The sequence below is a fragment of the Rhinoraja longicauda genome, chromosome 33, assembly GCF_053455715.1.
Source record: "Rhinoraja longicauda isolate Sanriku21f chromosome 33, sRhiLon1.1, whole genome shotgun sequence".
Classification (NCBI taxonomy): domain Eukaryota; kingdom Metazoa; phylum Chordata; class Chondrichthyes; order Rajiformes; family Arhynchobatidae; genus Rhinoraja; species Rhinoraja longicauda.
In genome coordinates, this window is record NC_135985.1 from 9551042 (window position 1) to 9577379 (window position 26338).

At 46.5% G+C, this 26338-nt stretch overlaps 1 protein-coding gene across 1 annotated transcript in view; it reads left to right on the forward strand.

Moving 5' to 3' along the window:
- The first annotated feature begins 14423 nt into the window (after positions 1-14423).
- The window catches only part of adamts17 (ADAM metallopeptidase with thrombospondin type 1 motif, 17), a 222727-nt gene continuing 210812 nt past the window's right edge, over positions 14424-26338 (forward strand). Inside the window, exons 1-3 of the mRNA XM_078427059.1 lie at positions 14424-14525; positions 15355-15611; positions 20029-20182. Coding sequence (XP_078283185.1) covers positions 14462-14525; positions 15355-15611; positions 20029-20182 — 475 coding nt within the window. The 5' untranslated portion in view covers positions 14424-14461. The remainder of the gene's footprint in view (positions 14526-15354; positions 15612-20028; positions 20183-26338) is intronic.

Consider the following 26338-nt stretch of genomic DNA (forward strand, 5'->3'; position numbering starts at 1 on the left):
CTCTCTCTCTCTTTCTCTCTCTCATAGCACCTACTCCGCCTGCTTACTGACTTCAGTCAGTCTACTATATCCTTAAGAATATCTCAAGGGTTAAAGGACTTATGGCTCAGCAGGATAGCTGCAGCGGTTTCAGAAGCAGCCACTCAAGTTTCACTAAGGCCAAGAAAGTGAATCACATCATTCCAGTTCTGAGGTCTCACACTCGCATCCAATCTATCAAAGAATTAATTTCAAAATACTACTGTTGATTCATAAAGCACTGAATGGTTTAGGGCCAAAATACATTTCTGATCTTCTGCTACACTATAAACCATCCAGACCTCCCAGGCCTTCTGGGACAGATCTGCTCTCTGTCCCAGAGTCAGAAATAAACCTGGAGAAGCAGCGTTTAATTTTTTATGCACCACATATATGAAACAAACTCCCAGAAAACTGCAGGTTCGCTGCAACACTCAGTTCCTTTAAATCGAGGCTGAAGACTTCTGTTTGACGCTGCCTCTTATTAAATCAAATAATTATTCATTCTAACATTGCACTGTAACCTTTATTCGGGTATTTTATACCTGTCTTATTCTATTTCAGCTTCCTGCTCTTTAATGTTTTATGTAAAACACTTTAAATTGCCTTGTTGCTGGAATGTGCCATATATATAAACTTGCTTTGCCTTCGGCTTTTACATTCCATGCTTCCCCCATGCTGACCATCCTTCGTCTCCTAATCTCTTGGTTACAAGCTGATAACTGTGTGCAATATGTACGTTTTCCAGGGTCTAAGTAACACATATCCCCCCTTCCCCTCCAGGAGGGAAACTCGGTTAACACACTGACCAATTTATAAAGTATTTCTACAGACCCCATCTTCCCTGGGACGGGTTACTCAATTTAAAGTCTCCAATTCATAAAACGTTCTTACTGGCTTATTGGCTTCTTTGTGACCACTGTGTTCCCAGGAACCTTTTTCAGGAGTCCAGACACAAAGGATCTGATAGTGCACTTTTACTCCCTTCAAGGTCCCGGTCAGACCACAGCCACTTACTCAGTTGTTGGATATAATTTCAGCAGGACTCAGCCGTGCTTCCCCAGCCGGGGTAGTACGTATCTGGAACAGGGCTACATGAAGTAATTTGACCCATGTAATTCCCATTTCACCCTGTAGTTGGCCAATTTACTTTTAAGGTCTGATTAACCCTTTCAACTATGTCTGGCAGCCTGAGGTCTGTATGCACTATACAACTATTACTAGATGCTCATCTGGGTACAGAATTCCTTATTTATTTGACCCATGAAATAAGAGCCGTTGTCTGAACTTAATCGGTTTGGAATTCCATACCTGGGAATAATCTCATTAACACTTCACAGCAGTAGAGGCTTTGTTATCCTTTGTCAGGTGAGCCTCAATCCATTTACTAAACTCATCTACAATAACTAATACATATTTATAGCACTGACATCTCTCCAGCTCACTGTAGTCCATCTGGAGGGTCTCAAAGGGATCCACGGACAATTACCCATCTCATAAGGTACACCCTTTCCAGGATTATGTTGCTGACAAATCAGGCAACAATTGCTAATACCTTGAGCCAGAGATTGTAACCGTGAATGCCAGCATGTGGCTAGGAGCATATCACTGGTTGCTTTACCACCACAATGAGTTGCAAAGTGTATATATTCAATAACCCACATTGCTAAATCATCTGACATACAAGCCTGTCCAGCAGGGGTGATCCACAGTTTAGATTCACAATCAACTGTGCACCCGAGCTGTTTCCACATTACCTTATCCCGGTCAGGAGCGTCCTCCTGTGATTTAATGACGTCTTGGATGGTTGGCATTCCTTTCCAAGGGAGACTTGCTTTTATTTGAGCTTTCAGTCTGGCCCAACCGGTTCCCTACATCCACCGGTGTTTGACCTGTTGTGTGGGCAGATCATTTCATAACGGAAATCTGCTCTGTTGTATTAGGACAACTAGTTCAGCTGGCTGAGCAGAATGCTCAAAGCTGCTGACTCCAGTTTGCCATCCTGACAACATATGGGGGATTTAGGGACTTCAGGCAATTCTGTGATTCCATTCATCCAAATCAGGAAACAAACAGTCTCCCTTCGTTCGGGGAAAGCCAGCCATTGGACTACGTAATCCCTTACATCCATATCCCCAGACCCCATCAGGGTCTTACCAGACTTCTGTCTCAAACGTTTCTCATGAGCACATTCCTTCTTTAACACTCCGGCTGATTTAGCCACTCCCCCTCCTGTAATTCCTATTCCCAATTTCAAAGCATTATCCTGCCAACTTGCCAACACTGAAGCTTCCCTTAATTCTTGACAATACTGTTTCCACAGGGCAATAAGTTCCTTTGCCAGAGTACCCCTATTACTCTTCCAAATTATCTCCTGAACCTTCTTAACATCATCCAGAGCCTTTATTCCTTCTAATGGCCAAAAGTCATCCCCTAATTTCTTGTTTAACTCCCCCGACAATTGTCTGAATTGCTCCGATTTGTCAGGATACCGTTCACATAAGATTTGCAAAGCACTGTTTGATTCAGTTGTAGTATCCAAACGATTACCCATCTTGCTGACTGATAATTCAACACAGTGCGTTGCAAATGACACAAATTACACAGTCGCATTCCAAACGTCACACATCTTAATACCCCCCACAACACTTCACACAAGTTCACACACCTCACAACACTTTCATACACACAATCGGACCCAATCTTACAGCGACTGTAACCCACGCTTTCAGGGCTGAAACCTGAACAACGTCCGCACTTTCAGGACTGAAACCTGACCTGTGCCCCACTCTCTCAGGACTGAAACCTGACCCAGTGGTATTGATATCGATATCATTTAATTATAGTCGACTCCCAGTGATACCAATCACTGACCAAAATATCTGCCGCTTCCAGTATTCACCAGACTGACCTGATTTCGTCAAGATATCACACAAGAGTTAGCGAATGGCCAATTCATCATCAGACGACAGATCAGAGGAAACCGATGCAGTAAAACAAACCACTTGCATCGGGGGCCCAATTCCTCTCTCTGCCTCCGAGACTTCTCAGCTCCTTGGCCGCGAACTCGTGGTAATTGTCTTTTGAAATCCCACCGCTGCCACCAAATGTTAAATCAAATTCTTTACCTTCAGTCTGAATAATCACATGTGATACTGGATTAGCACATCAGATTTATTCCACCATGGGGTTCTTCCCGAGAAGATCTCCAGACACAACACTAATGTCTGAAGAGATCTCAACTCAGGGCAGCGGAAGAACAACTTCTCCACGATTGTTTACTTTTTTATACAGAAAAAGAGAGGTGTGACAAAAAGAAATCAAGGACCAATTACACATCTAATACAATGACCAATTACATATCTAATACAATTTCCATGGTTACAGAGAAGACAAAATCATTGATACAGGTCACATGCTCAAAAACCAAACCATTAATATAAGTCACATGTATTTAGAGAAACGCATCAATTTACCTAGCGTGGATTCAAACTTTCCCTACTTTCACACGCACCCAAATAAGGAGTTGTTACTAAGAAAGAAACTTTCTTATCTCTATAGACGAGCAATCTCGCAGCTGCATGACCTTGCTTTACTGTTTCAATACACAGTACTCGCAGTCAGACAGAGTGGGAGAGGACAATAGCCCATCTCTTCTGTACACTCCTTATCACTCGTAAAGGGACAAACACATTCTGTTCCCAAGGATAACGTTTCTGCCACAAGCATCCATCTTACTGCTTTCCTCTAAAATAAGCATCCATTTTATATTAGCTAAAACAACAAAAGAAACCATCTTTACTACAACAAAATATAATATCTCTAATTGACTATACCAGCTAATAGCATAGATTCTCATGATCATGGCTGATCACTCAATCAGTACCCCGTTCCTGCCTTCTCCCCATACCCCCTCACTCCGCTATCCTTAAGAGCTCTATCCAGCTCTCTCTTGAAAGCATCCAACGAACTGGCCTCCACTGCCTTCTGAGGCAGAGAATTCCACACCTTCACCACTCTCTGACTGAAAAAGTTCTTCCTCATCTCCGTTCTAAATGGCCTACCCCTTATTCTTAAACTGTGGCCCCTTGTTTTGGACTCCCCCAACATTGGGAACATGTTTCCTGCCTCTAATGTGTCCAATCCCCTAATTATCTTATATGTTTCAATAAGATCCCCCCTCATCCTTCTAAATTCCAGTGTATACAAGCCTAATTGCTCCAGCCTTTCAACATACGACAGTCCCGCCATTCCGGGAATTAACCTAGTGAACCTACGCTGCACGCCCTCAATAGCAAGAATATCCTTCCTCAAATTTGGAGACCAAAACTGCACACACTACTCCAGGTGCGGTCTCACCAGGGCCCGGTACAACTGTAGAAGGACCTCTTTGCTCCTATACTCAACTCCTCTTGTTATGAAGGCCAACATTCCATTGGCTTTCTTCACTGCCTGCTGTACCTGCATGCTTCCTTTCAGTGACTGATGCACTAGGACACCCAGATCTCGTTGAACATCCCCTCTTCCTAACTTAGGTCCTTCTCCCATCCTCCCCCTCAGCTACCCAGCTCTCTCACCCACCCGGGTTCAACCCTGATTACGGGCGCTGTCTGTACAGAGCTTGTACGTTGTTCCTGTGACCATGTGGGTTTTCTCCAGATGCTCCATTTTCCTCCCACATTCAAGAGACGTGCAGGTTGTAGATCAATTGCCTTCTGCAACATTGCCTCTAACTGGAATAACATAGAATAGGTGATCATTAGCTGGCGTGGACTCGTATAAAATAGGGGGTGCAGGATTAGCCCATTCGGCCCATCGAGCCAGCGCCACCATTTAATATGATCATGGCTGATCATCCAAAACCAGTACCCCGTTCCCGCTTTTGCCCCATATCCCTTGATTCCTTTAGCCCTAACAGCTAAATCTAAATCTCTCTTGAAAACATCCAGTGAATTGGCCTCCACTGCTTTCTGTGGCAGAGAATTCCACAGATTCACAACTCTCTGGGTGCAAAACCTTTTTCCTCATCTCAGTCCTAAATGGCCTACCCCTTATTCTTAAACTGTGACCCCTGGTTCTGGACTCCCCCAACATCGAGAACATTTTTCCTGCAAATGGCGGAGTAGACTCGACGGGCCGAATGGCCTAATTCTACTCCTATAACTTGTGAATTTGTGACATGGAATGGCAGGACGACTGAGTTTAGAACTCATTCCTTACCAATAACACTGTGTAGGCGATGGCATCGTATCCTATTATTGCAGTGAAGATGCCTAGGACCATGTTTGCTGTGTGATTCGGTGGTCCGCAGGGCCTGTTTCCACGGTGTACCTTTAGACTAAACTAAAAAACTAAATCACTGCTTCCAACTCCTGGAGGGTAGCTCAGCCTATAGAGTAGCCTGTCTTTCAGTGAACGAGAGCAGCACAGTCCATTGCATTGACCAATTTAGAATTCACCTCCAGTTTCAATTCCATTTGGAATATTTTGGAGGACCAAGAACAGATAACCAAGAAACTATGCATTGGCACATTCATTCCCCAAAGTGAATTTTAGTCGCTCTTTTAGAAAGGAGGTGAGGAGGAACTTCTTTAGTCAGAGGGTAGTTAATCTGTGGAACTCTTTGCCACAGAGGGCTGTGGAGGGCAAGTCAGTGGATATTTTTAAGGCAGAGATAGGCAAATTCTTGAGGAGAACGGGTGTCAAGGATTATGGGGAGAAGGCAGGAAAATGGGATTCGGAGGCAGAGATCAGCCTTGATTGAATGGCGGAGTAGACTCGATGGGCCGAATGTCCTAATTCTACTCCCATAACTTGTGAACTCGTGACATGGAATGGCAGGCAGACTGAGTTCACAAGTTCTTTCTTACCAATAACATCTTGTAGATGATGGCATCGTATCCTGTTATTGCAGTGAAGATGTCCAGGACCATCAGTTTGTAGTGTTGCAAAACTACAACTGTAAATGCACTCTGAAGAAAAGTCCCGACCTGAAACACCACCCATCCTTTTTCTCCAGAGATGCTGCCTGACCGGCTGAGTTACTCCAACACTTTGTGTCTATCTTCTGTAAGTACACAAGTTTCATTCAGATTTGCTTTCATTTGCAGAAACAGCCAGTTACATTTCCAGAAATTGCCATTACAGAACTGCTGTGCCAAAACTGTCAATTCCAGATGGTGGAAAATCTCGGACCAGAAATGGGTGGGGGATGGAGAAAAATGTTTATTATAGCTCTAGCCTTTATTCCGCTGAAAACAAAATTAACCCTACTGGAGGAGGAAAAATCAGCAAGGAATGTTTAACCCTCAAATATAAAAAAACATAAACTCTAGACTTTACACTTTGGGAAAACAGTGCGGAAACGGGCCCTCTGGCCCAACGAGACCGGGCCGACCAGCGATCACCCCATACACTAGCACTATCCTGTACACTAGGGACAATTTTACCATAGCCAATTAACCTGTAGACATGTTAGTCTTTGGAGTGTGGGAGGAAGCCGGAGCACCCAGAAGAAACCATGCAGTCACAGGGAGAACATACACACTCCACACAGACAGCACCTGTAGTCAGGATCGAACCCGGGGCTCTGGCACTGTAAGGCAGCAACTCTACCGCTGCGCCACCGTGCCAAATCTACAAATGTCAGCAGGTCAGTGCAGCAGTATTTTCCACTTACTGTTTGTTCTTGTTAACGTTCTGCATGTAATAGAGTCATACAGTATAGAAACGGGCCCTTCAGCCCAATGTCTCCAAGCCAGCCAAGAAGCCCCATTTAAGCAAAACCCATTTACTTGCATATGGCCCATCTTTATACTAAAACTCTCGTTTGTTTGTTTGTTTGTTTGTTCCTGAACTACAGCCAAAACGGTACACGATAGCATGACCAATGTTAGGCCCACCTTAATCACCGTCGTCCCTTTGGTGCTAATGGAAGAAGTTTAATTGAAATCGGTGTTATATTTTTTAAGTTATTCACATTTTAAAGTTTAAATCTATCTCCTAGGGAGGAAGGATAAGGGGGGTTGAGGGTGATGGAGTGGGGGGAAGGGGGGGATTGGAGGGGGAGGGGAGGGGGGGGGCTGGAGGGGGTGGCAGTAGAGGAGGGGGAGGGAGGGGAGGGGGGAGGGGGGAGGAGAGGGTGTTGCATCAATGCAGGTTTGGGCCCAACGGATCCATGTGGTCTAGTATCCCTCTAAACCTTTCCTCTCCATGTACCTGTGCAAATGTCTTTTAAATATTGTTATCGTATCTGCCCCAACTAATAGGAAATCTGCAACTCTTAACTTCAGGAGTCATAGAGTCATAGATTAACACAATGTGGAAACGGGCCCTTCAGCCCAACTTGCCCAATCTGACCAGCATACCCCATCTACACTAGCCCCACCTGCCCGCCCTTGGCCCATAACCCACTAAACCTATCCTATCTATGTACCTGTCCAAATGTCTCTTAAACATTATGATAGTACCTGCCTCAACTACCTTCCCTGGCAGCTCGTTCCATACACCTACCACCCTTTGTTCCAAAAAAAGGTACTTCTCTGGTTTGTATTTAATCTTTTCCCCCTCTTTTTAAACCTATGTCCTCTGGTTCTTGACTTCCCCACTCTGGGTAAGAGACTCTGTGCATTTACCCAATCTATTCCTCTTATGATCTTGAACAAAAGATCTTAAACCAAGACTACAGTGGGAGTGGCAGAGTGGAATCGATCTCAGTGATCTGCCACTACTTTGCATTGTCACAAAACATCTGCCTGTTGCTGCTTGATGGCACCATTGAATTACTCGTTTTACTCTTCCAGCGTGAAATGTAGTCGGTTCTACCACACGGAAGACTGTCATTTACTTATACCCTGCTGTGGTCATACCTCAGCCTGTTGTCTGCCACCTCTTGGACCATTGATGGCTTGAGTGGAACTTTAATTTGCCTCAAGGTGCAAACTTTGTCCGCGAGCGTGCTGATGTGAATTGCACTAAGCTCAAACAAACCCTATCACACCCACCTTATACTTCTCTGCTACACAACTAGGTCTTCAGGGGTCACCAGACAAGATTGGGTTCCAAGTATGTCCCAGAAAGACATCTCATGAGGACTATCTTTCTCTTCCTCTGAAGTGGAAGGTATACCCATTGCCTCGTCCTTTGTGCTGACAATGCTAAAATAAAGCATGCACGGGCACAGGACATGGAATGCCAGTCTGACTGAGTTTCACATCCCTTCCTTACCAACCAAACCTTGTGGACGATGGCATCGTATCCCATTGTTGCAGTGAAGACTTCCAAAATGACCAGTTTGTTGTGTTGCAGACCAGAGGTGAATATCTTTTTAGACATTCTCCCGAATCAACATTTATTATCCAAATGTTTTAACCCTTGGTCCTGCCATCAGCTCTGCAGAACCTCTGTTTCTCTCTCCACATTGCGGTATCTGCATCCGAAGCTGCACGAACATTATGGTAATAAAAAGCTGCCCAGAACATGTGGGCCTTGATTTATTATTGGAATGTGAAGCGGTGAGCACACAATAAGTATGTAGACTGAGTCTAACCAAATATATTAAATATATAAACATCGTGAGTGAAATAGGTCGTTGGCAACAGCTCAAAGTAGGCAATAACAAATTAGCTTTCACTTTACGCCTGACTAACTATGTGGTTCATTGATTACACTGGCCAGCTAATACCCTATCACTTCTTTCACACTTCCATCAGAGACTAATTTATTGCTTACATCATCTCTCTTAATCATTTCTCTTGAAATAAAATAGGATTTAAACTTGTTTTTGTCCCACAGGGTCATCAGTCAGTGGGTGAAAACCATGGACCAAATGGATCTAAATTGTCTCTAACTACAATGTCGTTTTTTTAGGCGATTAAGAACACAGACTCTCATGCAGCTAGTAGAGCCATTGCCTCACAGCGCCAGAGACCAAGATTCAAGATTCAAGATTCAAGATAGCTTTATTTGTCATCCAATATTGGACGAAATTCAGTCACCCACAGTCCAACAATAAAAGCATTAAATAGGCATTAAAATTACACAACCCCAAAAACACACAAAAAAAGAAACATCCATCAAAGAAACATCCATCACAGTGAGTCTCCTCCAGTCCTCTCCTCACTGTGATGGAAGGCCACAATGTCTTTCCCTTCTCCTGCTGTCCTCGCCCGCAGTCAGGTTGTTGTGGTTGCAGGCCGCGCCGGACGGTCCACAACGGGCCAAGCCCAAGGCGAGTCGCAGCCGCTCCCGGTCAAAATGGCGGCGCTGCCATAGCAGCTGCGGCTTACCTGCGGTCCATTTGTCTTTGTGTTTTTGTTTGGGGTTTGGCCTGACCTCAGCTGCTCTCCGTGTGGAGTTTGCACATTCACAGCGACTGCGTGGGTTTCCTCCACTGTCTGGTTAGCATGCAACAACAATGTTTCACTGTACTTCGGTACCCATGACAATAAACTAATGAATAATGAGTTTATTATGTTATTCTTGAGTACTGTGTTTACAGGCCTGTTATGCTGTTGCAAGTAAGAATTTTATTGTTCCATTGTCCGCACATGTGACAATAGAACAACACAACCCTCGACATGACCAATCCAGGAACCGCAGTTTTGCTTTAAAATTCGGAATGAATTCTTCTCCATGCACGTTTTGCGTGAACATTCCTGGTAGAATCAGCTGATCTCCTTCTCAGTATCCAGCGGTGTTAGCCCATGATCCATTCCACCACATAAAGACCATCACCTCGTGTACCTTGTAGCCAGAATGGGACTGATGCATCCACTCCATGTCCTTAACCAATTAACTCATCGACTCAACATCACACTGGAATTTCCAGCCTCTTTGCTCCATCCCTAAAACACTCATAACATGGAACAAAGGTTTCCAATAATGGGAGAGTCTAGAACCAGAGGCCACACCCTCAGAATAAAAGGATGTACCTTTAGAATGGAGAGAAGGAGGAATTTATTTACCCTGAGGGTGGTGAATCTGTGGAATTCAATGCCACAGATAGCAGTGGAGGCCATCATTGGGTATTTTTAAAGTGGAGATTGATAGGATCTTGATTAGGAAGGGTGTCAAAGGTTACAGGGAGAGGGCAGGAGAATGGGGTCGAGAGGGAAAAATAGTCAGCCATGATTGAATGGAGAAGTGGACACAATGGACTAATTCTGCTCCTATGTCCCCCACAATCGAAGGGATTCACACGAGTGTCTGACTCAAAGAGGAAGCCAGCATCATCAGAGATATGCACCGCCCTGGCCACACATTCATTGCACTCCTGCCATCGGGAAGAAGATATAGGAGCCTGAAAGCTGTAACCTACAGGATCAGTAACAGCTTCCATAAAGCCATTAGGTTATTCAATGCTCCAACCTCCAAATAAGCTCCGAACTACATAATCATATCATCATCATATATATACAGCCGGAAACAGGCCTTTTCGGCCCACCAAGTCCGTGCCGCCCAGTGATCCCCGCACATTAACACTATCCTACACCCACTAGGGACAATTTTTACATTTACCCAGCCAATTAACCTACATACCTGTACGTCTTTGGAGTGTGGGAGGAAACCGAAGATCTCGGAGAAAACCCACGCAGGTCACGGGGAGAACGTACAAACTCCTTACAGTGCAGCACCTGTAGTCAGGATCGAACCTGAGTCTCCGGCGCTGCATTCGCTGTAAAGCAGCAACTCTTACATAGACTTGGGGCATTGGTTTGATCTTTTTGCTCTATTATTATTGTTTGTTTGTTTTACGTATATGTATGTGTGTGTTTGTGTATGTGTATATATATATATATATATACTGAACTTTTTCTTGTTTATTATATTGTTTACAGTGTACTAGGTTTACATATTAGAAAAAAATCATTGTTCTATCTGGGACATATGACAATAAAAGACTCTTGACTCTCCTGACTCTTGACCTATGACATATGTCATGAACCAATGTTATTTGGCAATTTTGGAGCTTGTTTCCAATGTTTCCGAAGCAGTTCTTCAGATACAGGTCCTTGAAAACCAGCATCTTCCCATTCAACATTTAAACATCCAAGCCCAGGCACCAAACCAAATGATACTTCAACCAGTTACAGCAGAGAGTCATGATGTAATAAGGATGTATGGTCACTCTGCTGACAGGACAGCACGCAATAGTCTTATGGAGCCAGAGACCTGGGTTTGATCCTGGCTAAGAGTGCTTGTCTGTACGGAGTTTGTACGTTCTCCACGTGACCGCGTGGGTTTTCTCCGAGATCTTTGGTTTCCTCCCACACTCCAAAGATATACCGGTTTGTAGGCTAATTGGCTTGGTGTAAATATAGAAATGTAAAAATTGCCTCCAGTGTAGGATAGTGTTAGTGTGCGGGGATTGCTGGTCGGTGTGGACATGGTGGGCCAAAGGGCCTGTATCTATGCTGTGACGTTTCGGGTCAACGTACTGAGTTCTTCCAGCTTTTTGTGTCTACCTTAACTGGTGGTGGTGGATTCCATAAGCTTTTATTCAGAGAATACACAAAACCCCTGACTCTTTTCATTTACAATCTTTCTCCTGATCCTTTAGACTTCCCTTCACAATTTAATTCTCAAATTGTTTCCTCTCACATAGTCCTTATCCCAAACAATGGATTTAATTTCCTTTGGCATCTTTCATCTCACTTAAAACCCATTGACAACACCAGGTAATTCAAATTAAGTTCCATTACAGTTCAGCCAATGCAAATGGTAACACTGCTTGGTGGCTCTAAGTTCCCACTCCACAAATCCAGGCTTATACCCTAATGTGGTGGTTAAAGAGTAGTTTCAGATGAGAGTTAAACCAGGGCCCACTCAGAAGGATAGTAAAGATTCAATGTGTAGGAAGGAACTGCAGATGCTGGTTTAAACTGAAGATAGACACAAAAAGCTGAAGTAACTCAGCGGGACAGGCAGCATCTCTGGAGAGAAGGAATGAGTGAAGTTTCGGGTCTGAAGAAAGGTCTCGACCCGAAATGTCACCCATTCCTTCTCTCAGATGGAGTCCCGCTGAGCTACTCCAGCTTTTTGTGTCTGTCTTTAGTAAAGGTTCAATGTTGCTTTTGCAAGGTCATCACTCATGTGTCATTATCCCTTGTCCAACACGACAAGTGCACTCCACATTTGAAATGAACTGGAAAGCCAATTGCTGAATTGTTTTATCCTTGCCAAGAAGCAGAGGCCAATAAACCTACAAGCCCTCATGTGTTTGGCATGTGAGAGGAAACCAAAGCACCCGGAGGAAACCCACACGGTCACAGGGAGAACGTGCAAACTCCACACAGACAGCACTGTCAGGATTGAACCAGGGTCTCTGGCGCTGTGAGGCAGCAGGTCTACCAGCTCCAACACTGCTTTGCAATGTTATGAAAAGTGCTAAATAAGTGCAAGTCTTTCTTTCCTCTGCATCCAAATGTTAAATAGCAGTGGTCGTGACTTTTCACTCTACTGCCAGTTGCCAACTGTCGACATAATATGATCAAGAGTGCACGTTCACATTCAAGAGCCTGTGGGACGCCATGCACTTTGGGCTGTGCAATTTACTAAAGATGTCTTGATTGCACTGGCGGAGAATCGTGCAGCGTGGAGCAGTGCCAAGTGTGGCTGGTGTCAACCACATGCCAGCTTGGCAAGAGGTCACTTCGGCTTGTTTCAATGAAAGGTCTTCCTCCCTGGTCCTTTCACCATACCGTACGGTGGATCATCAGTTATCAATGTGTAGCTTCAGAGTGAGCACGCTATAAATCTTCCAGCAGAATGAGACTGGGAACTCTAAAGCTGAGCTTTGAGCTTCAGGGAGTTCAATAATGTAGCTTTTTGCACTCTGAGGCTTAATGCAGAGGAAGCTCAATGAGAACTTGGCTGTAGGTAGTGAGTACTTTTATATTCGTGCTTCCAAAATACAGGACAACGAAGTATTGTTCTGAGAAATGGAATTTTTTTTTCTCTCTCTTCGCGAAGTAACTGCTTCAAGTGCACTATGGAACAACAGCCGACATCAGCTCTCATTAGAATGTTTTGTAAAGAAAGCTGTTTGTGTGCCAAGAATCTAATTTTCTGCACGAGTTAAACTTCCCTTTTCCCCACATGAACCTGGCTTTCTTCCCTGTGTGCTTTGCGTGCCATGGAACCTTGGAGCTGCCTGCTAAATGGAGAAAGAAAGACCAATGCATTTGTATATCACATTCCACAATGGCAGAACAGCCCAGGTCATGAGGCAGCCAGTGATGTCCACTCATTGCTATCAGCAGTCTCGGTTCTCTTGTCATCAACTCCTCCATTGAACTGACCTTCAATGCCTTTGGTTGAGGAGTAGACGTGGGGTACAAAGCTAGGGAGCTCCCCGACTCTTCCTTCTTAGCTCCAATCTATTTGTTTTTTCAACTTGTGAGGGGCTCCAGTTTACTGGTCTGGATCCTGCTTAGAATCTGCCCCTCCAACTACACTCATTGCCACTGCTATTCCTGAAAACATACTTATTATGTGTAGGAAGGAACTGCAGATGCTGGTTTACAGGGAGATAGTGACAAAATGCTGAAGTAACTCAGCAGGTCAGGCAGCATCTCTGGAGAAAAGGAACAGGTGACGTTTTGGGTCTTGACCCTTCTTCAGACTTCCTCAGTCGAGAGGAAGGGTCTGGACCAGAAACATCACCTGTTTCCTTTCTCCAGAGATGCTGCCTGACCTGCTGAGTTACTCCAGCATTTTGTGTTTTACTTATTATGGACACAGTTGAGTTGAAGGACTGGGTCATGGAATGGATGCAGTGACTAGACCACAGGAGATGGATCCTCAGGCACCTCTGTGGATTTGAAACGGTCTCTGCTCATCTTAGGGCATGTGGCACCTCCTCTGCTTTGGGGAGTAGTCTTGATGGGCCGACTGGCCTAACTCTGCTCCTATCACTTATGAGTATGACCTTATGACAACCGGGGGTGGGGCCATAGAGGGGGCGGGGCCATGGGTGTGGGGGCGGGGCCATGGAGGGGCGGGACAATGCAAAATGGGGGGCCCAGATGGGCGAGGGGACGGGGCATGGACGTGGGGGCGGGGCAATGCAAGGGGCGGGCGGCCCAGGTGCGCGTGGTCATTCAGGGGCGGCGCGACGAAGGGGCGGGGCAACGGGCGGGGCTACGTAGGGGGCGGGGCAATGCAAGGGGCGGCCCAGGTGGACGGGGGGCGTGGCCATGCAGGGGGCGGTGCCTTTCAAGGGTGCGGGGCGATGCGGGGGGCGGGGCTAGATGGGCGGGGCGATGCTGGGGGCGGGTCCATAGAGGGGCGGGATAGGGGGCGGGTCCATAGAGGAGCGGGATAGGGGGCGGGTCCATAGAGGGGCGGGATAGGGGGCGGGGCGGCGGCGCTGGGAGCTGAGACTCTCCGCCGGGAGCGCCGTCTCCGCATCTCCATTGATTGTCGGCGGCCGGACCGGATCATGGGTGTTCCCTCGTTGCCGCACCTGGCGCTGGCCGTCTGCCTGCTGCACTTCCCGGGCCCAGGTACCGCACCCCCCCCCCCCCCACACTCTCTCCCCCCCCCCCCACACTCTCTCCCCCCCCCCACACTCTCTCCCCCCCCCCACACTCTCTCCCCCCCCCCACACTCTCTCCCCCGTCCCCCACACTCTCTCCCCCGTCCCCCACACTCTCCCCCGTCCCCCCCACACTCTCCCCCGTCCCCCCCCCACACTCTCCCCCGTCCCCCCCACACACTCTCCCCCGTCCCCCCCACACACTCTCCCCCCCACACTCTCCCCCCCCACACACTCTCCCCCCCACACACTCTTCCCCCCCCACACTCTTCCCCCCCCACACTCTTCCCCCCCACACTCTCCCCCCCCACACTCTCCCCCCCCACACTCTCCCCCCCCACACACTCTCCCCCCCACACACTCTTCCCCCCCACACTCTCCCCACACACTCTCCGCACCAACTCTCCCCCCCCCCACACTCTCCCCCCCCCACACACTCTCCCCCCCCCCCACACTCTCCCCCCCCCCACACTCTCCCCACCAACTCTCCCCCGTCCCCCCCACACTCTCCCCCCACACTCTCCCCCCCCCCCCCACACTCTCCCCCCCCCCACACTCTCCCCCCCCCCACCACACTCTCCCCCCCCCACACTCCCCCCACACACTCTCCGCACCAACTCTCCCCCGTCCCCCACACCGACTCCCCCGTCCCATCCATCCACTCTCTCCCCCCCAGCAGTTCGCTCCCTCTCTCCCCCACCGGTCACTCTCGTTACCCCTCCTGCTCCCTCTCTTCCCCCTCCACCCCCCGGCCGACTGCCACAGTAACCCGCTCCCCCGCCCGTCTCTCTCTGCAGCGGCCACTGAGCTGACCGTCCCGCGGAGACTGGGCACGGGTCCTGTGGGAGAACACTTACAGCTGGCGCTGCCGGCCTGGGGCACCGAGCTGGTGCTGTCCTTGAAGCGGGGGCTGCGCTTCCTGGCGCCGGCATTCACCGTGGAGGAGCGGGGCCGAGGCACGGCCCCCCTGCCCACCCAGCAACACTGCTTCTACAGCGGCCACGTCCTCCGGCACCGCCGCTCCTTCGCCGCGCTCAGCACCTGCAACGGACTGGTAATAATAACTCCTTCACCTCTTCTGACCCCCCCCCCCCAGACCGTTCGGCCCACAGCCAATCTGTCAGCCCCTGGCCAGGATGAGGTGGCGGCGAGGCAGAGTCTTCTCTCTCTGTAGACAGTCACACTCTTCCCCTCTCTAGAGTGTGGGACCCTTGGCTAAAGGTGGAGGGTGGAGAGAGTAGGAGTGGAATGAGCTGTGTGGTCTGTACAAGATAATAGAGTCTGTGACTCTGTGGAAGGGTCCCGACTCGAAATGTTTTCTGTCCATTCCCTCCACAGATGCTGCCCGACCAGCTAAGGTACTCCAGCACCCTGTGCTTTGCTCTACTATAGAGTCAGGTGGGCGTCCATAGAACCAGAGTTTTCATGAGAAGAGAGAGCAGTATGAGAAGAGGGGACATGTTCCCGATGTTGGGGAAGTCCAGAACCAGGGGTCACAGCTTAAGGATAAGGGGGAAGTCTTTTAGGATCGAGATGAGAAAACATTTCTTCACACAGAGAATTCTCTGCCACAGAAGTTAGTTGAGGCCAGTTCATTGGCTATATTTAAGAGGGAGTTAGATGTGGCCCTTGTGGCTAAAGGGATCAGGGGGTATGGAGAGAAGGCAGGTACAGGTTACTGAGTTGGATGATCAGCCATGATCATATTGAATGGCGGTGCATGCTCGAAGGGCCGAATGGCCTACTCCTGCACCTATTTTCTATGTTTCTATGTCTATGTTTCTAAGTACATAGAACAAAAAATAACACGCAGTGCCGGACTACCCGAGCGGGTCAGGCAAGCATCTGTGGAGTACATGGATAGGCGACATTTCCGATCTGGATCCTTCTTCATACAGTTCTCGAATCGAAAACGTCACCTATCCATGTTCCCCGGGGATGTTGCCTGGCCCGCTGAGTTACTCCAGCACTTTGTCTTTTTGTTCAAAATTCCAGCATCTTGTGTGTAAATATTTCAGGGTCTCTTGTTAAAGACAGAACGCGATAGACTCCTGGGACGGGAACTAATCGGGGGCAGAGAGTGTTGCAAAGAATCGATGAACTTGGAGCCACTTGTTCCTGAAATTTACTTCTAACGGGAAAAGTTTCCGCGACGTTTCTCGACGCAGGACCCCCGACTATGAAATGCTCCAAATTATTTGGGAGTCCATTGATTGTTTAATTCCGGAAAGCAAATAAAACTACAGATGTCGGGATCTGTTACACCAACAAATGCTGAGAGAGGGAACTCAGCCAGTCGAGTAACATTAGTGTAAGAAAATAACTGCAGATGCCGGTACAAATCGAAGGTATTTATTCATAAAATGCTGGAGTAACTCAGCAGGTCAGGCAGCATCTCAGGAGAGAAGGAATGGATGACGTTTCGGGTCGAGACCCTTCTTCAGTCGAGTAACATTGATGCAAAGAGAAACCCCTTTTTGTCTCGGGTTGTTTAATTCCAATTGTTTTGAAGAACGCACAAGGCCGGGGTTTGAGAGATGAATCTCAAGGCTGCAGAGGCAGTGAGCTCTGAGTCGGTTCTGTACACTCCAGCCTCCCACTCCCCCCTTCGCCTGCCTGGCCCGGGTTGTGGCAAAGGAACTGAGCCGGCTGCTGGCAATGTATTCGGAATACGATATACAAAACATACCCGCCGGCCGCGTTACTGCTGCGGCCTGAGATTTTATGAGCAGATACTCTCCTACCGACGAACAGATGTTTTCAGAGGCGGCTGTGCATTTAGTGTCGGTCCCTTACAACGTTCTGGCTGCGAGAGTCGAGTTTGAACTGGCAGGCTGGTCTGTTTTAATAGTGGACCTGCCCGGAAACTTTCTTAGAAAGACAATTAAGTATTCCAGTTTTCTGCTTCTCCCAAATTCGCCCAAACAGAATGTAGAAATAAGGAACTGCAGATGCTAGTTTACAATGTATAAACAAGGCACGAAGTGTTGGGGTAACCCAGCATCCCTGGAGAACATGTGTTCTCCAGAGATGCTGTCTGATCTGCTAAGTTACTCTAACACTTTGTGTCTATTTTTTTCCTATTTTGCTCACTTGGTTAACCGTTTCATGACATTTCCGCACTAACTCCAGTAATAACTCGGAATATTTTCACGTTTACAAATATTTTTGCTGATCGCAACCCGAAAGCTTTGGGAATATTCTATTTCTATGCGAAGGCTTCCTTGTACACTATTTTTTATAGGTAATTGACAATAGACAATAGGTGCAGGAGGAGGCCATTCGGCCCTTCGAGCCAGCACCGCCATTCAATGTGAGCATGGCTGATCATTCCTGCCTTCTCCCCATACCCCCTGACTCCGCTATCCTTAAGAGCTCTATCTAGCTCTCTCTTGAATGCATTCAGAGAATTGGCCTCCACTGCCTTCTGAGGCAGAGAACTCCACAGATTCACAACTCTCTGACTGAAAAAGTTCTTCCTCATCTCAGTTCTAAATGGCCTACCCCTTATTCTTAAACTGTGGCCCCTTGTTCTGGACTCACCCAACATTGGGAACATGTTTCCCTCCTCTAACGTGTCCAACCCCTTAATAATCTTATACGTTTCGATAAGATCTCCTCTCATCCTTCTAAATTGAATATGTAAGCGTTTGAGATTTGGGACTTCAAACACAAGATTTCACAACATGAGCCGCTGAGTTACTCCAGCTTTGTGTGTCTAGCTTCGGTGTAAACCAGCATCTGCAGTCACTTCCGACAATTATTTTTAAAAATTGCTTTCAAAAATACTTATTCAGTATGATAAATGCAATCGCTCCACAACATTGTCTTTGCTGTCTTATCAAATGAAATCATCTTACTAGCTGTCCATGTTATATATCTTTCCTCATTAAACAATACATTCCCAAAGCCCTTGAGAGGCAACAAGTTCTGAATTGATCAAAGTGCATCTTTCACCAAGTTACATTTTGTCTTTGTACACATCCCTGGGAGTTGCTAGGAATGTTAACTTGATTGTGATTCCTCAGGATTGCATTCAGTCAAAAAAAGGCAGCGCTGGAGTAATTCAATGGGTCAGGCAGCAACTCTGGAGAACATGCATCGGGTGTTGTTTTGGGGTGGGATCCTTCCTCAGACTGATTGTGGGTGGGGTGGGGAAGAAAGCTCAGAGGAGGAGGTAGGACCAAGTCTGGTGAGTTATAAGTAGATGAAGGATTTGGGGGGGTGGTGGTGGTGGGGGTGGGGTGGTGTTGGTGGTGGGAGATGGGGGTGGTGGGGGGGGGGTGTTGGTGGTGGGGAGGTGTTGGTGGTGGGGGGGGGGGGGGTGTTGGTGGTGGGGGGGGGGGGGGGGTGGTGGTGGTGGGGTGGGGGGGGGGGGGGGGGTGGTAGGTAGATGGTTGGACAAAAACCAGAGGTGAAAAGACAAAAGGTGTGATATAAGGATAAAGAAGTGAGAATTGTGAAACCAGAGGATGGTGAGGGGAGAAATTGGAGTGAGTCCAATTGGGGTGGGTGTTTGCAGGTTAGTTACCTAAAATTGGAGAATTCAATGTTCATACTGTTAAGTTGTGAGCTACCCAAGCTGTCCTGCCCCTCCCCTCTTCATGCTTACTTTCCCTCTTCTTCTCCCCCCCCACCCCCAAATAATCAGTCTGAAGAGGGGTGCTGAGCTGAAACATCACCTATCCATGTTCTCCAGAGATCCTGCCTCATCTGCTGAGTTACTGCAGCACTTTGTGTCCTTTATTGTATTAACCAGATTTAGCAGTTCCTTGTATCTCCTTGCATTAAGTCAAGCTGGGAAGTTCAGAGTCCAATGTCCCTCCCCAGATGCATTTGAATTGAAATCTCGCCATTAAAGGCAAATTTATCTCTTTTCTGACCAACTGCAGAGATTAATTCAGTTGCGTGAGAAGTCAGAGGCGAATGGTTTGCCAGAAACAATATTTTTTACATTTATGAGAATCTTTAACACGTTATGGGTGGCACGATGGCACAGCGGTAGAGTAGAGACCCAGGTTCAATCCTGACTTTGGGTGCAGGCTGTACGGAGTTTCTACGTTCTCCCTGTAAACGCGTGGGTTTTCTCCGGGTGCTCTGGTTCCCTCCCACACTTTAAAGATGTACAGGTTTGTAGGATAATTGGCTTCTGTAAATTGTCCCTAGTGTGTAGAATGGAAGTAGTGTATGGGCGATCGCTGGTCGGCGTGGACTCGGTGGGTTGAAGGGCCTGTTTCTACATTGTATCTCTAAAACAAACTAAACTAAAGATGTCCCCTCATGCTTCATCAGCAGTATTGACAGAACAATTGACACCAAACCACCAGGGCATGTGCCGCTTGAGAAAGCAGGAAGGGTTCAAAATGTAAGGCACAATAGCTTTTGGGAAGCACTAGGATTTCAGTGCTATAGAACAGAGGAAATTTATGTCTCAATTTTCCTAATCAATGAAGTTTTTTTTCCTCCTATAGATGGGATATATCCAGCTTGGTGACGAACTGTTGTCCATAGAACCCGTGAACAAAATTAACTCTTCATTCAGTGGGGAGGTTCACTGGATCTACAAGCACAAGCAGCCCCTAGCATCCAAGAAGAACCGCTCCGATTTCTGCAAGGTGATCAAAGGTAATTTTTCTGGAAGTGAGTTTGGAGGAAAGAGTGCAAATTAATGGCAGGGCTGTGAATGTACATGTTTTAACCAACGAAGGAATGAGAAGCTTGTCAGCTTGTGCGGTAAGATCTAGAATAATTACTTCAGAAAAGCGGCGCAGTGGTAGAGTTGCTGCCTTACAGCACTACAGACCTGGTTCGATCATGACTATGGGTGTACCTGTACAGAGTCTGTACAAAATATAGTACAGCCACAGTAAAATTGGAGTTGACGGGAATGAGGGAAATTCGCCACTGGCTTGAAGTGTACTTTGGGGGGGATGGGGGATGGGGGGGGGGTGGCAGGGGGGGGTTTATGTATGGTGAACTTTCTGAGCTTTGGGTCACTATTGGAGGATCTCCTCGGGTTGTGCTCTAGGCCCAGGTGTCTTTGGCTGGTCTTGCCCGCTTTGATAACTATGTTGAGCCGGATCATGGTTCCCTCTAGCCCGCAGTACATTTGGTGCTACATCCTCCTTGTGTGTTGTTCTGACCTCTGGATCAGAGTCGAGGTAATGGTCAGATGCAGACACGTACGACCTTTTCACCGCAGTCCCCACTGTTGCAGCAGAGGTCTACGAGGCCGAGCTGGGTCAAATCCTTTGCCTTGCACAGCCAACCTTGACAAGAAAGATAAGTTTATTTTTTTATTTTTATGTTTTCATTTTAAATTTATAATATGTATGCAGTTTTTATTATTTGAGACCTTGCATTTATAAATGTCTTTTATTATCAAAAGCATTGATAAATATTCAAGGACTGTTGGTGACAGTAAGGTGCCAAACGATCAGGATTTTCCAGGCTGGTCTGTTTCTCCTCTAGTCTGAAACCTGGTCTGCACTTGTGGTCTGCTCTACCACGAGAGGGCACTTGTATTTGGTGGGTCACTTGGTCAGTACTATGGGTGACAACTGGACCCCTACTGTTCTGGCCCATTATTATTCTCTGCTATGAAAATTCCCTGAACATAAAACAGTGCTACAGGAACAGCCCCTTCCACCCAGAACATCTGTGGAATCTGTGGAATTCTCTGCCTCAGAGGGCAGTGGAGGCCAATTCTCTGGATGCTTTCAAGAGAGAGTTAGATAGAGCTCTTTATGATAGCGGAGTCTGGGGGTAAGGGGAAGAGGGCAGGAATGGGGTACTAATTGTGGATGATCAGCCATGATCACATTGAATGGCAGTGCTGTCTCGAAGGGCCGAATGGCCTACTCCTGCACCTATTGTCTATTGATGCCAAGTTGCAAAAATCTCCTTTGCTTGCACATGATCCATATCCCTCCATGCCCTACCTATACATATACCCATCAAAAAGCCTCTTGACCACCACCAGGTCATCAGGACTGTTAACTCTCATATCACCAGGAACGAATTTAATTTACTGTATTAATTTATTTTTTGTGTTAACATTTTTTTTTCCTTCTATTCTGTTTTTGTAGTTTAGCACAATCCGCAAGCGTTGCCACTTTCATTTCACTGCACATCTTGTATATGTATGTGACATTGACTTGACTTGACTTGACCATCGTACCTGCCTCCAGCTCCACCCTGGCAACGTGTTCTTGTCATCTTGTACAGCATTTTTTTTCTAACCACCCAGTTTATTTTACTTTTTTTTTCTTCCATTACTCTACCACCCCCCTCTCTGTTTTAAGTCCACAATTCCATTTGATTGAATTTTGTGCTGAAGGATAGAAAAGAAAACAGTTTCCCAATGAAACGGTAGCGCAGCGGTAGAGTTGCTGCTTTACAGCGAATGCAGCGCCGGAGACTCAGGTTCGATCCTGACTACGGGTGCTGCACTGTAAGGAGTTTGTACGTTCTCCCCGTGACCTGCGTGGGTTTTCTCCGAGATCTTCGGTTTCCTCCCACACTCCAAAGACGTACAGGTATGTAGGTTAATTGGCTGGGTAAATGTAAAAATTGTCCCTAGTGGGGTGTAGGATAGTGTTAATGTACGGGGATCGCTGGGCGGCACGGACTTGGAGGGCCGAAAAGGCCTTTTTCCCGGCTGTATATATATGATATGATATGATATGATATGATGCTCTGCCTAATTTTGAATTTAACTTGGTATTCCAAACTTGAGCTATCAGCTAATCTGCAGATCAAATGATTCCTTGTAGTGTGCTGCTATGCCTGATAGAAGGTGTAATGCATATTTATTTCTGGTTGCTGCACCAATATCTTTTTCAGCTGGTTAAACCATGCATGGTAGTTGTGACATGGGACATTTTGATTGCAATAACGGCAGACTATTGGTAGGTATGGGAAGGGGGTTATCAGAATGGTGTCTGCATGAATGAATGAATGAATGAATAAGTTTATTGGCCAAGTATGCATATACAAGGAATGTGCCTTGGTGCTCCGCTCACAAATGACAACACAAACATACAGTTAACAATTAAGAGTAAAGCATAACCACATCAAAACAATAAGGATACAACATTACGGTCTAAACATGTGGGTGAAAATAAACCAGAGCAAAATAGAGACTACAGACTTTGGTTATTGAGTAGAACTATCACTCGTGGAAAAAAGCTGTTTTATGTCTGGCTGTGGCTGCTTTGTCAGTCCGGAGTCGCCTTCCAGAGGGAAGTGCTTTGAAGAGTTTGTGGCCAGGGTGAGAGGGGTCAGAGATGATCTTGCCCGCTCGCTTCGTGGCCCTTGCAGTGTACAGTTCATCAATAGGGGGAAGATTGCAGCCAACAACCTTCTCAGCTGTGCGAACAATCCGTTGCAGCCTCTGGATGTCGTGCTTGGTGGCTGAGCCAAACCAGACCATGATGGAGAAGGTGAGGATGGACTCTACGATGGCAGTATAGAATTGGACCATCATTGCCTGTGGCAGATTGTGTTTCTTCAGTTGCCGCAGGAAGTACATCCTCTGTTGGGCCTTTTTGATTGTGGAGTCGATGGTGGCCCCCCATTAAAGGTCCCTGGAGATGATGGTTCCAAGGAACTTAAATGACTCCACAGATGTGACTATGGTGTTGTTGATGGAGAGTGGGGGGAAGGGGAGGGGGATCTCTTCGAAAGTCTACAATTAGTTCCACTGTCTTGAGAGCATTGAGCTCCAGGTTGTTGTGATGGCACCAGGACGCCAGCTGTGTCACTTCCCCTTGGTAGGCAGATTCCTCCCCATCCTGGATCAGTCCAATCAGGGTAGTGTCATCCGCAAACTTGAGGAGCTTGACAGAGGAGTCGTTGGTGTAGATTGGAGGGTTTGAGTTTTCAGGAAAGGTTGGACACAGTTGGATTGTTTTCTCTGGAACAGTGGAGGCTGAGAGGGGATCTTGTAAAGCATTAAAAAATTATGAGCAGCGTAGATAAGGTATGAGCAGAGACCACCTTTTTCCATGGTGGAATTGTCAAATACTAAAGTACATGGCCTTGAAGTGACAAGGAGAAACTTTAAAGGAGATGTGCAGAGCATGTTGTTTTACAGAGTGGTAGGTGCCAGGAATCTACTGCCTGGGATGGTGGAAGCAGATACAGTAGTAATGTTTAAGTTTTTAGATAGATGCATGAATATGCAAAGAATAGGGAGGAATATGGAACACATGCAGGCAGAAGAGATTAGTTTAAGAAGACATGATGTTCTTTGTGGGCTGATGGGCTTGTCCTGACTATTTTATATTCTCTGTTAATAAATGAGAGGCACAAGAGACTTCAGATGTTAAAATCTTGAGCAGGAGCATTCTCAGCACCTTCTGAAGGTACGTCCCAGCTTGAAACATCGGTCCATTTTCCTCTACAACTGCTGCCTGGCCTGCTGAGTTCTTTTGGCAATTTGTTTCTTAACAATAGATGATCCTTACTCCAACCCAGTGAATCTGAGAAAGGGTCCCAAGCCAAAACATCACTCATTCCTGTTCTGCAGAGATGCTGCCAGACCCACTGAGTTACTCCAGCACTTTTTGTCCTTTTTTTGGGGGCCAGCATCTACAGTTCCTTGTGTCTCCAGTGATACTGTTGCTTCATGTATCAAAAACATTTCTAAATCATCTCAACAGATCTCCTCTCATTCTTTTAAATGTCACGAGTCATAAATTCATGTCTACTAGTACCAGGCCAAGGGAGTTGGGTTTTGTGTAAGACAAACATTATTTGTTGGAATAATGGATGTTTTGGGCTATCAGTCCTGGGTTTAAATAACAATAGATTGAGTAATTGGAAAAATTGCTGGTTAGTGACGTGGATTAATGAGATCTGGTCTTTTAAAACAAAATGAAGACAATCCAGCTGATGGCATATTTTCTGGAGGGAGAGAACTGAGACATTTTTCTTGGAAAGAACCGTAGACCATCGTGGTTGTAGTTCCATCATTTTAACTTTGTTAGATTAGGGGTGTAAAAAATAAATTAAACACTGGAGAGTACAAACAAGATTTATGAGATGAAAGTAGAACTAAGATGTTCTACTTCTCATGAGAAGCTGAATGGACATTTGGTATGTCAGAGAAAATTGCATGTTGACCATTCCAGATAATGGAAATATTTGATACATAGCATGTGGAGTCTCGCAGCATGGAAACAGGCCCTTCGGCCCAGCTTGCCCCTGCTGACCAAGGTGCTCCATCCACACTAATCCCTTCTACCTGCATTTGATCCATACCCAACTAAACCTTTCCTATCCATCTACCTGGCCAGATGTATTTTAAGTGCTGTTGTGGTACCTGCCTCAACTACCTCCTCTGGCAGCTCGTTCCAAATACCCATCACCATCTGTGTGAAAATATTTGAAATAGTGAATATTTCCCTTGCGTGTGAATAAATGTAAAACGGGTGAGCCAGCAGGGAATTCCAGAGAAATCTCCCTAGCCAGAATGGTCGTAATTTGAAAGGCACTTATGGATAGGATCTTTGGCGCTCCATGGGCGCCAGACGAAGAATTAATCATACCGTGATATCCTTCAGGAACTGACCTTGCCTGTGTTTACATTGCATGATTCTGTTTTGCTACTGTTAACTTAAATTTTAATCTGCGACATTTGATATCTGTCAGACAGTAAATAACTAAAATAATTAAATTGTGGGGAAATTTGTAAGAAGAGCTGATGCAGCGATTTGCTTAAACTCTTGACTGTCCAAGCAAGGAGGCCATGAGGCAAGGCAGCTGTTTCTTGCAGTTAATGTACACTGGTTCCGACCCATGCCCAGAAGACAGCTTGGTGTTTTTCTTTTTCCTTTTTTATGGCAACTGAGCTTTTCTCACTTCATGTTCATATTAATTGTGCTAAAACACCAAGCAATTGGGAATTGTCTGAAAAAGGATCTTCAGTCTGAAGAAAGGGCTCGACCTGAAACGTCACCAATTCCTTCTCTCCTGAGGTGCTGCCTGACCTGCTGAGTTACTCCAGCATTTTGTGAATAAATACCTTCGATTTGTACCAGCATCTGCAGTTAATTTCTTACACAAGCAAATGGTAATCGTCAATATGCTCAAGATTCAGCATGGCACCAGACCAGAATGCTATTGGTTTGGCAACTATGGCAACAGAGACTTGCAAGAATGGTCGGGTTGCCATAGGGGATTTTAACTTTTCTAATGTAGGCTGGAACTGCCATTGCTCGTACGATGTGAAATTTGTTAAGTGTTAAGTGTTTTCTGGAAAGTTTCCTTGGGGAAATATCTAGAGAGCCCTAGAGGGCAGAGTGGACCTGTTCATTGGGAAATGGAGATCACAGCATGGCCTTGTGTATGGAAGATCGCGTCTCATATATATGAGTGAATTTTGAGGGTAGGACAATACATACAATGAATATAGACTTCAGCAAGACCTTTGCACAGGTTCTACATAGTAGGCGACTTTGGGACGTTGAGTACCTAGAGACTCAAAGAATCTTGATCAAAACTCAAAGTGCTGGCGGAACTCAGCAGGTCAGACAGCATCTGTGGAGGGAATGTTTAGGTGACAGTTTGGGTCAGAAACCTTCTTGAGACATTGTTGTAGAGGGGAGAAAGGTGGAGAAGAGAGGTGGGCAAAGCCTAGCAAGTGAAGGCAAGCGCCTGGAATGGTGGCCACTGTAATACCTGGTGAATTGTCAGGATTGTACGCGAGGGACTGGTCTGTTCTCTCTCACGTTGCCCTGCACTGTGTTGGTGTCAGCTCCGTGCTCAAAGCTGTTG